General features: G+C 41.4%; 1 protein-coding gene across 1 annotated transcript in view; it reads right to left on the reverse strand.

Annotated features, from left to right (window-relative positions):
* LOC139377482 (rab11 family-interacting protein 4-like) overlaps window positions 1-9216 on the reverse strand; it is a 107725-nt gene extending 98509 nt beyond the window's left edge. The window contains exon 1 of the mRNA XM_071120512.1: window positions 6035-9216. Coding sequence (XP_070976613.1) covers window positions 6035-7690 — 1656 coding nt within the window. The 5' untranslated portion in view covers window positions 7691-9216. The remainder of the gene's footprint in view (window positions 1-6034) is intronic.
* Between the last annotated feature and the right edge of the window lie 3410 nt (window positions 9217-12626).

A 12626-nucleotide genomic window follows, 5' to 3' on the forward strand; every position in this document is an offset into this window, starting at 1 on the left:
TCACCGATCCTCCACCAAATTTCACAGTGGGTGTGAGACCTGAAGAGACTTACAAGCCACAGTGTCTTGCACCCACTGTGAAATGTGGTGTAGGATTGGTGATGATCTGGGGGTGCCTCAGTAAGGCTGGAATCGGCCTTAACTATTTAGGGGTGGCAGGTAGCCTAGTGGTTAGATCATTGTAACTGAAAGGTTGCTGGATTGAATCCCAGAGCTGACAAGGTTAAAATCTGTCGTTCTGCCCCTGAACAAGGCAGTTAACCCACAGTTCCATCGGTAGGCTTGTAAAATAAGAATTTGTTCTTAACTGACTTGCCTAGTTAAATAACGGATAATGTGTGTGTAATATATATATATACACATATACACATATATATTAATGTATATATATATATATATATATATATATATATATATATATATACACACACACATATATATACATATATATATATACACATATATATATATATATATATATACACACACATATATATATACATATATATACATACATACACATATATATATACATACACACATATATATATATATATATATATACATACACATATATATACATACACATATATATACATACACATACATATATGTATATATGTGTATGTATGTGTATGTATATATATGTGTATGTATATATATGTGTATGTATATATATGTGTATGTGTATATATATGTGTATGTGTATATATATATATATATATATATATGTGTATGTGTATATATGTGTATGTGTATATATGTGTATGTGTATATATGTGTATGTGTGTATATATATATATATATATATATATATATATATATATATATATATATATATACACACACACACACACACACACACACACACACACACACATACACACATACATACTGCTCAAAAAAATAAAAGGGAACACTAAAATAACACTATATCTATATATCTATATATCCTATATCTGAATGATTGAAATATTCTTATTAAATACTTTTTTCTTTACATAGTTGAATGTGCTGACAACAAAATCACACAAAAATTATCAATGGAAATCAAATTTATCAACCCATGACGGGTCTGGATTTGGAGTCACACTCAAAATTAAAGTGGAAAGCCACACTACAGGCTGATCCAACTTTGATGCAATGTGCTTAAAACAAGTCAAAATGAGGCTCAGTAGTGTGTGTGGCCTCCACGTGCCTGTATGACCTCTCTACAATGCCTGGGCATACTCCTGATGAGGTGGCGGATGGTCTCCTGAGGGATCTCCTCCCAGACCTGGACTAAAGCATCCGCCAACTCCTGGACAGTCTGTGGTTGGTGGATGGAGCGAGACATGATGTCCCAGATGTGCTCAATTGGATTCAGGTCTGGGGAACGGGCGGGCCAGTCCATAGCATCAATGCCTTCCTCTTGCAGGAACTGCTGACACACTCCAGCCACATGAGGTCTAGCATTGTCTTGCATTAGGAGGAACCCAGGGCCAACCGCACCAGCATATGGTATCACAAGGGGTCTGAGGATCTCATCTCGGTACCTAATGGCAGTCAGGCTACCTCTGGCGAGCACATGGAGGGCTGTGCGGCCCCCCAAAGAAATGCCACCACACACCATGACTGACCCACCGCCAAACCGGTCATGCTGGATGATGTTGCAGGCAGCAGAACGTTCTCCACGGCGTCTCCAGACTCTGTAACGTCTGTCACGTGCTCAGTGTGAACCTGCTTTCATCTGTGAAGAGCACAGGGCGCCAGTGGCGAATCTGCCAATCTTGGCGTTCTCTGGCAAATGCCAAACGTCCTGCACGGTGTTGGGCTTTAACCTGTTAGAGCTCTAGGGGCGCTATTTCATTTTTGGATAAAAAACGTTCCCGTTTTAAGCGCGATATTTTGTCACGAAAAGATGCTCGACTATGCATATTCTTGACAGTTTTGGAAAGAAAACACTCTGAAGTTTCAGAATCTGCAAAGATTTTGTCTGTAAGTGCCCCAGAACTCATTCTACAGGCGAAACCAAGATGATGCATCACCCAGGAATTAGCAGAATTTCTGAAGCTCTGTTTTCCATTCTCTCCTTATATGGCTGTGATTGCGCAACGAATGAGCCTACACTTTCTGTCGTTCGCCCAAGGTCTTAGCAGCATTGTGACGTATTTGTAGGCATATCATTGGAAGATTGACCATAAGAGACTACATTTTCCAAGTGTCCGCCTGGTGTCCTGCGTCGAATTCGGTGCGCAATTGCCAGCTGCTTCTACTTTACCATTTGATTCAGGGGAGAAAGCATGTGTCCAAGAACGATGTATCAATGAAGAGATATGTGAAAAACACCTTGATGATTGATTCTAAACAACGTTTGCCATGTTTTCAGTCGATATTATGGAGTTAATTTGGAAAAAAGTTCGCGTTTTGAGGACTGAATTTTCGGATTTTTTTTGGTAGACAAATGTGATGTATAAAACGGAGCTATTTCTAATACACAAGGAATCTTTTTGGAAAAACTGAGCATCTGCTATCTAACTGAGAGTATCCTCATTGAAAACATCAGAAGTTCTTCAAAGGTAAATTATTTTATTTGAAGGCTTTTATGTTTTTGTTAATGTTGCGTGCTGGATGCTAACGCTAATGCTAACGCTAAATGCTAACGCGAAATGCTAACGCTAGCTAGCTACTTTTACACAAATGATTGTTTTCCTATGGTTGAGAAGCATATTTTGAAAATCTGAGATGACAGTGTTGTTTACAAAAGGCTAAGCTTGAGAGATGGCATATTTATTTCATTTCATTTGCGATTTTCATAAATAGTTAACGTTGTGTTATGCTAATGAGCTTGCTGATAGATTTACACAATCCTGGATACAGGGGTTTTTTCATAGCTAAACGTGACGCAGAAAACGGAGCGATTTGTCCTAAACAAATAATCTTTCAGAAAAAACTGAACATTTGCTATCTGAGAGTCTCCTCATTGAAAACATCTGAAGTTCTTCAAAGGTAAATGATTTTATTTGAATGCTTTTCTGTTTTTTTGTGTAAATGTTGCCAGCTGAATGCTAATGCTAAATGCTACGTTAGCCATCAATACTGTTACACAAATGCTTGTTTTGCAATGGTTGAGAAGCATATTTTGAAAATCTGAGATGACAGTGTTGTTAACAAAAGGCTAAGCTTGAGAGCTAGCATATTTATTTCATTTCATTTGCGATTTTCATGAATAGTTAACGTTGCGTTATGGTAATGAGCTTGAGTCTGTATTCACGATCCCGGATCCGGGATGGGGAGATCAGAAAGGTTAAGCACAACCCCCATCTGTGGACGTCGGGCCCTCATACCACCCTTATGGAGTCTGTTTCTGACCGTTTGAGCAGACACATGTACATTTGTGGCCTGCTGGAGGTCATTTTGCAGGGCTCTGGCAGTGCTCCTCCTGCTCCTCCTTGCACAAAGGCGGAGGTAGCGGTCCTGCTGCTGGGTTGTTGCCCTCATATGGCTTCCTCCACGTCTCCTGATGTACTGGCCTGTCTCCTGGTAGCGCCTCCATGCTCTGGACACTACGCTGACAGACACAGCAAACCTTATTGCCACAGCTCGCATTGATGTGCCATCCTGGATGAGCTGCACTACCTGAGCAACTTGTGTGGGTTGTAGACTCCATCTCATGCTACCACTAGAGTGAAAGCACCACCAGCATTAAAAAGTGACCAAAACATCAGCCAGGAAGCATAGGAACTGAGAAGTGGTCTGTGGTCACCACCTGCAGAACCACTTCTTTATTGGGGGTGTCTTGCTAATTGCCTATCATTTCCACCTGTTGTCTATTCCATTTGCACAACAGCATTTGAAAGTTATTGTCAATCAGTGTTGCTTCCTAAGTGGACAGTTTGATTTCACAGAAGTGTGATTGACTTGGAATTACATTGTGTTGTTTAAGTGTTCCCTTTATTTTTTTTGATCGGTGTATATTCAGTTAACACATCTTTAGAATATAATAAACATTTGTGTTTCTCTTTGAATGAAAACCTTAGTGTAACAACAGTTTTAGTAAGTAATATGCTGCAGTCCCCCAAAAAATAAAAATGTATTTTTTGGGGTGTGCGTGAAGGACAGAGGAATAGCAATTCTTACACCATTCTTCATCATTCAGTTAATTGAAATCCAATGTTGAAGTCGTGCACAATTATCAATTTCTACTTGGTTTGTATCGCCCATTCATTGTCTGATAGAGAAACATTAGGCCTTGGGACCCAAAAGCATAATCAGAACTCTAACTCTCCCTTGTGGTGGTCTGGAGCAATGAAGCAGTGATGCAGGGTAATGTACTACAGCAGCATAATCTCAAAACATTCAATTGATGAACCACTGTATGTACCTCGCTTTGTGCACGGGGCCATTGTCATGCTGAAACAGGAAACAGCCTTTCTCAAACTGTTGCCACAAAGGAAGCACAGAATCATCTAGAATGTCATTGTATGCTGTAGCATTAAAACAATAAAAAACATGTTTATGTAAATGATCCTCTGTGGCCAAATTATGCTTTCTAGTGTAGAAGCCTATTTTGAATTATTTTATTTATGTATAGACAGTAGTAAGCTAATTAGGTTATAATTTTGGCAATTCAATTTACTTTAGGGGAAGTTTGGCTTCCCCTAGCCTTACGGACAGTTACACTGGTATTTGCATCCAACCTTGCGCATGTTATTGGCAACTGAAAGGTTGGGTGCTTACTGGAAGTAGGCCTAGGTCTACTTGTTATAAAACAGACCTGAGACGGGCACAAAGACAAGAATGTTGAACACAGGAACCTGACACCTTTTTAACTTCGTTGTTTATGTACATCAACACCTTAGCCCAGCCCTGTCCTCTTAGCCAAATAATAAAAAGGGCCTCCATGGCCTTGCCGAGGAATAAATCAGGGTGTGTTCTGAGTAAAACTAAAGGACTATTAAAAAAAACTAAGATGAAACTCCCTACCCACATCACCCAAAAATAATTATTTTCACAAAAGGGATGCCAATCAAATTAAAAGACACCTTTCACTGCCCAACAGCAGTGGAGGGCGTTTGTATGTTTTTCTTGGCAACATTTCCTAAGTAAAACCACATAATTGAAGTGATAGGCCTGGGTGTAACGCAAGATGCCTGGGAGAGATTGGAGAATGGGTGAAGGTCACAGGTGGGGCAGGACAGAGCAAACATTTCACGAGATTATCCAGTACAATGGGATGAGGTATGTTGCCTAATGATACATTTGGTCATCTTCGTGGCTTGCTTTGTTGAATAAGAAGGCTGAAGGTACTAGGCCAGCCCTGTCAGAATTTATTTCAGCCCATGTTTTCATTCAGATTTATCACAAAACCAAGCTATAGAGCATGAAAATATTCTCAAGCCTTGTCTGGTCATGTTTCAATAGTGTATTAACAAACCCTTTGTAGTCTAGTTTACTTTTATTGCTGATAAAATAAATCAAAGCTGGAGGTTTGCCTTTAGGGTTTGAATTATAAAATAGCCTGTGTTGCTCAGCAAAGCCCTAGTGTTCAGGATTATGGTTCTATCGCATTTTGGGGTAACGTAAACCACCAGTGAGCTCCCCCATCATGGAAAAGAAAAGCATTTGAACAAATAAGAGTGTATGCCTATTCTATGTGATAATATGTTGCCTGGCGTGTATAACCTAGGCTCCTTTTACTCTGAAACTGGTTGTGATAATTAGCATTAGCAAAGGCCTACCAGTTAGCTTGCCTGCCCAGCCTTTCGTACAAAATAGCTTACAAATGAAACCCTTTCACCCTTTGAGGAAACACTGATAGAGGGATGGATTTCAGTTTATGTAATTAACTAAGCTTTTAAAGGAATCTCTCTAAAGTAAAGTGGAGAATCAATAGTAAATCATTTAGAATGAGCCTCATGATCTCTAGGTTGACAAGCATACAGAACCCTTTCATATTGCCAATTAACCATAACCTTATACTCAATACTCCACTGACTGGGACCAGAATAACAAAAACAACACAGACTAAAATCTAAAATGAGGTGGGTCTCACCTGGTCAGCCCCATAGGCAGCAGCAAACTCCATAAACTCCTCAATGCGTACAAATCCATCCCCATCCTGGTCCAGAGCATCAAACACGGCCTTCAGAGGTGACGGGTCTTCCTCTCTCCGATTCACTATGGGAACCACAGGCATGGAGTCAGACCCCACCATCTTAGAGAGTGACAGATTCTCCACTGCTTGTTCACTTGTCCATCCAGACTCAGAAGACGAACCATTCATCTCCAGAACCAGGCCATCAAAACTATCTGTGGTTCTGGCAAATAGGTCCAAGTCTGCCAACCTTACCTCATCGCTCTGTTCAGTTTTTAAAGCAGGAATACCGTCACCCTGTATAGCCTCGGGTAGTTTCAAGTCCCAAGTTTCCTCATCACGTAGCGCATCTGAGGTATTGCACTGATCCAGAGCCATTTCCTCCTCTCCCTCGTGTTTAGTAACATCAAAGATAATTTTGTCTTCCATCAAATCCTGGGAGCCATTTTTATCTGAGCTACAGCCACTGGGCAGGTGACCCAGGATCGAAGCATCTCTGTCAGAGAGTACCTTTGGCAACAGGGGTTCAATCAATGGTGAGGAGTTCAGAAGGAGGGCCAAGTCCCCCTCACCTCTGTGGTCTGAGAGAGTCAGGATTGTAGTAGCCAACGTGTGTTCCTGCTCTGAATCCTCTGCAGTTGAATCTGATGGAGCACCTGTACAGGTAGGTGAGTCGAGATGAGTAGGGCAGAGGCTGGGGCCACAGTCGGGAACCTCCAGATCCAGCAAAGGCACAGATCCCACCTGAACCTCTGGAGATAGGCTAGGGCGGTCAAAAGGGATGGTGTTGTGTGAGAGGCTGCTCTCAAGTAAACCTTCTGAGGTAATGTTACTGACTGTGGGCAGATTAGTCACAGGTCCTAGGAATAAACCTTTGTCCCCATTTTCAGGTGGCACAGTCTCCCCACCTTGCAAGGGAGGAGGTTGGCCTCTGTCCTGATCCAGAGATGGAAATAAAAGCTTCTCATAGACACCTCGTGGGTTTACCTCATCTGAAGGAGAAGGGCCGGAGGGAAAAGGGGAGTGTTCAGATAAGAGGTGAACTATCAACAAAGAGGACGCCTCAGTGTTAGTATCTGGAGTCCTATCTGAAACCTTCACAGTAGAAGGATGTTCACTGAGGGTTATCAGCTCCCTGTGACAGGTAACAGGGACTCTGTCACCCACAGGTGGATTTTGTTCGTCGCAGGCTGAGATGTCCCTGAACAAATTAGCCATTTTGGAGAATAACAGCCCAGGTAGTGGGCTGTCACTGACATTGTTTTGTTCCTCAATTTTGTCTTTGAGAGGCAATACCTCTGCTGGTTTACCCAGGGGAACATCTTGGGAATGATTAGATTGACATCCCTCCCAGGGCAAGATCTGGTCTCCACCAGAGTAACTGGAGGTCCTGAAAAGGCTATCTATATTTAAGGCATTCTCCTGAAAAAGCTCTTCCAGGCTTAGAGATAGACCCTGGTTGACTTTCTGGAAATCCAAACCTGTCTGATCACTTTCTCTCTGGGGCAGCATGGTTCCTTTGTCTGAATCCATGAGGAGGAATCCATGGGAGGGTATGCGTTCTGAATCCCAGTCTGAATATCCCAGAGGGCTAGACATCAGAGTATGTTCCATTTGAGTAGATAGCTAATTCCCCAGTAAACTATAAAATTATAATTTATTTCAAAGCAAACATCCAATTCTTCCTAAATTTCAATATTGTTATTCTACACATGGTAGACAACGTCCTTGACGAGATCCATGGGCAGATGTTGCATGATGGTAAATAAAACACCTGCCTTCACTGTCTCGTTTTGAATTTATGACATTTTAGCACTGTGTAAACACCTTAGTATTTAAAAACCAGTGTACTTTCCATATTTTTTTATTTGTCTACTTGCCCTAGTTGTTGCCTAAATGATCCACGCCTCATTTACCCCGTCTAAGCATGCACTTTTTAAATGTTGTCAACTAAACAAATTTGCATTTTCAGATTAATTTATAATTAATTCCATAGAATTATGAACTTTGATTTGTACTTTGGAATTCAACAAATACATTGGTGACATGTGACTTATCAAAATAGCGCTAAAACTAAATAGAAATGTTCTAAGAACCAACATATTAATGAGGCAACAACAGGCTAACGTCAAAAAACGTGAAGCGATATCACACAAAAAGATGAGTCCCTGTAATAGTAAGTGACTTGATCAATTTAGCGTGTTATCTAAAACACTCATTCATTGCCCCCATCTCCAGCATTGGGACTAACGCGAGGGGCCCTTCTTGCTTACACAACTGACTGCCTAACACATCAGTTAGAAAATATTTAGCATAACATGAGATTCATGCTATAAATTGGATGCAATAAATACCACGAACGCGTTAAAGTTATTTTAAATAGTTAACATGTGCTAACAAGGTCCAAAAAGTTATCCACAATTTGGTTGCAACGTGTGACCATTGTAACAGGCTAGCCAGCTAGCTTTTAGCCAATGCGATTTACGTTGTACTTGACAGTGCCAGTGGATGAAAATACGCCAACCTTGGAGTGAGTAAATAAATAGCTTTCTAGCTAACTTGGCTAGTTAGCAACGCTTGACATGTCCAATTGAAATAGTTAGGCTTGCTTACTGACTGACATGTTTAATAACATTGACTTAACGCTTCCAAACATCCCCACTCTCATATCTTGAAGGACGCTTTAATTAGCTAGCAAACGTTAACTAGCAAACAAGCCAAATGGTCAATCTCTGATTCTGAAACTAAATTGGACTGGCTACGAGGACATGTTGTCAAATGTAATATTCCCAGTAAAGTTAGTTTGTTCGTTTTGTCAATAATTCTAATTTACATCCGCGTTTGGTGTTTTCTCCATACGTTTCGAATCCAAGATAGCTAATTTAACGTTATTCCAAGAATCATCCACCTGTGTCAGGAACATATTCAGTCTGTTTGCTTAAAATTTCTTCAGCTATTCCCGGACTCTCGAAATGTATTTACCATCCCAACGCACTCCAAAGACATGATGACCGTCAGTAGATGCTCCGAGATGTGTCAAACATACAAAATATGTTGCCAATATTTATCTAGAACAGAGGCCATTCACAATTTCATCAGCAGCAAATGCCCCTGCCACCCCCCTCAGCCGCATACAGCAATGACGTTTCACGCACGCGCATAGAACGAACCGCAGTTTCCAAAATAGGACGCAAAAATACAGTACATGACCAAAAGTATGTGGACACCTGCTAGTCGAACATCTCATTCCAAAATCATGGGCAATTAATATTGAGTTGGTCCCCTTTTGTTGCTATAACAACTTCCACTCTTATGGGAAGGCTTTCCACTAGATGTAGAAACAATGCTGTGGGAACTTGCTCCCATTCAGCCACAAGAGAATTAGTGAGGTTGGGCACTGATGTTGGGCGATAAGGCCTGGCTCGCAGTCAGCATTCCAATTCATCCAAAAGGTGTTCGATGAGGTTGAGCTCAGGGCTCTGTGCAGGCCAGTCAAGTTCTTCCACACAGATCTCAAGAAACCATTTCTGTATGGACCTCGCTTTGTGCATTGGGGCATTGTAGTACTGAAACAGGAAAGGGCTTCCCAAACTGTTGCAACAACGTTGGAAGCACAGAATCGTCTAGAATGTCATTGTATGTTGTGAAAAAAAAGATAATTATTCCGGTCTGTTTTCTCTGCAGTTGGACGAATCGACTGATGTCAGTGGGGAAGCCCAGTTGATTGCGTGTGTGCAATACAGAGACATTTCGGAAATTTATGAGCACATTCTGTTCTGCTAAAAGCTCTCCGGGAGAACTACAGGTGAGGATATGTTTCACTTTGGTGAATTTTTTTCAGAGCACAATCAGGATTGCCCACATATAGAAGGTAAATCCCACAGTCATTGGCCAGCAAGATAATGAGTCCTGAGTTACATTATGTTTTGAATGACGCAGTGAAAGTGATTAACTTTATCATGTCCAGGCCTCTGAATCACCAGATATTTTAAAGGCTCTGTGATGACAGCACTAGCAGCTACTGCTTCACACCAAGGTCCATTGTCTATTCAGATGGAAAACGCTACAAAGGATTTTTGAGTTGCTTGCCGAAGTGATTTTCTGTCTGAGCACTCACACCCCCTTGTGGAAGTGTTCGAGAACACAGACTGGGTATCCTACCTTGCTGATGTGTTCAGCATACTGAACAATGTGAATCTAACTCTGCAAGGTAAAGACACACATTCTACAAGTATGACAAAGTGAGCGGATTCATGAAGAAGATCTAACGTTGGGAGAGGAAATGTGAAGTTGTTTCCAGCAACTTGACACCTACCTTTTTACAGGTGATGTTGACAGGGCTCCTATGGTGCAAATAGTAAGCTCACATTTAGCCAAACTCAACAGTGAGCTCAACTCCTTATTTCCTGACATTGAAAAGAAGTCTGCCCAACTCGACTGGGTGCGTAAACAATTTTTAAAATCAAATGTACACCTAATTTAGGAATCACGCTGGTCGCACACGCATGACGGGGTACTTCAGGCAGGTGTACAGTACCCAAAAAGTGTTGGGAACCACTGATCTGCACAGTTGTAGCCAAACCAAAGGCACCAATTTCAGCTGCATTACACATTGGCGCCCCCCTCAGGTGAATCTGTGTGAATGCATATTTAACGAAAGAAAAGGTGCTACACCAAAGTCTGTATCATCTCTGGCTATACTATTGGTGCTACTGTTTCTTTTTATCTTGAGCAATGAGGACATACTGTAGAAACTTAAAATTGAGTGCTAGACACTTACTTACATATTTCAAACAACCAACGTTAACACTTTTCCATTAGAAATATGGTATTAAAATGAACATGTAAATTCAGATAAAGAAAGACGAAAACTAAATGTGTGTGTGTGTGTGTGTGTGTGTGTGTGTGTGTGTGTGTGTGTGTGTGTGTGTGTGTGTGTGTGTGTGTGTGTGTGTGTGTGTGTGTGTGTGTGTGTGTGTGTGTGTGTGTGTGTGTGTGTGTGTGTGTGTGTGTGTGTGTGCGTGCGTGCGTGTGTGTGTGTGCATGTCTGTCTGTGCACACGTGTGTGTGTGCATACTATTAAGGAGAACATCCATCCTTCCCAGCTCTTCAGCATCTCATCCACTGCAGCGGAGATGGTTTGCGGCTGTCGCACGTCAATGGTTAGAGTGATGGTTGCTGATAATTGACCTCTGTACGCCAATGTAGTTTATGTGTCGGGGGGCTAGGGTCAGTTTGTTATATCTGGAGTACTTCTCCTGTCCTATTCGGTGTCCTGTGTGAATCTAAGTGTGCGTTCTCTAATTCTCTCCTTTTCTCTTTCTCTCTCTCGGAGGACCTGAGCCCTAGGACCATGCCCCAGGACTACCTGACATGATGACTCCTTGCTGTCCCCAGTCCACCTGGCTGTGCTGCTGCTCCAGTTTCAACTGACCTGAGCCATAGGACCATGCCCCAGGAATACCTGACATGATGACTCCTTGCTGTCCCCAGTCCACCTGACTGTGCTGCTGCTCCAGTTTCAACTATTCTGCCTTATTATAATTCGACCATGCTGGTCATTTATGAACATTTGAACATCTTGACCATGTTTTGTTATAATCTCCACCCGGCACAGCCAGAAGAGGACTGGCCACCCCACATAGCCTGGTTCCTCTCTAGGTTTCTTCCTAGGTTTTGGCCTTTCTAGGGAGTTTTTCCTAGCTACCGTGCTTCTACACCTGCATTGCTTGCTGTTTGGGGTTTTAGGCTGGGTTTCTGTACAGCACTTTGAGATATCAGCTGATGTACGAAGGGCTATATAAATAAATTTGATTTGATTTTGATTTGATGTAGATATTCCATAAGAAATCAGCCATTTCCAGCTACAATAGTGATTTACAACATTAACAATGTCTACACTGTATTTCTGATCAATTTTATGTTATTTTAATTGATGAAAAAAGTGATTTTCTTTTATTTAAAAAAATGACATTTTTAAGTGACCCCAAACTTTTGAACGGTTGTATGCATACATGCTTGTCATCCCAAGTGGATGGGGGGGAGGGGGTTGATAGATACAGTGGGGCAAAAAAGTATTTAGTCAGCCACCAATTGTGCAAGTTCTCTCACTAAAAAAAATGAGAGAGGCCTGTAATTTTCATCATAGGTACACTTCAACTATGACAGACAAAATAAGGGGAAAAAAATCCAGAAAAACACGTTGTAGGATTTTTTATGAATTTATTTTCAAATTATGGTGGAAAATAAGTATTTGGTCACCTACAAACAAGCAAGATTTCTGGCTCTCACAGACCTGTAACTTCTTCTTTTAAGAGGCTCCTTTGTCCACTCGTTACATTTATTAATGGCAAATGTTTGAACTTGTTATCAGTAGAAAAGACACCTGTCCACAACCTCAAACAGTCACACTACAAACTCCACTATGGCCAAGACCAAAGAGCTGTCAAAGGACACCAGAAACAAAATTGTAGACCTGCACCAGGCTGGGAAGACTGAATCTGTGATAGGTAAGCAGCTTGGTTTGAAGAAATGAACTGTGGGAGCAATT

Source organism: Oncorhynchus clarkii, chromosome 20, assembly GCF_045791955.1.
Source record: "Oncorhynchus clarkii lewisi isolate Uvic-CL-2024 chromosome 20, UVic_Ocla_1.0, whole genome shotgun sequence".
NCBI lineage: Eukaryota > Metazoa > Chordata > Actinopteri > Salmoniformes > Salmonidae > Oncorhynchus > Oncorhynchus clarkii.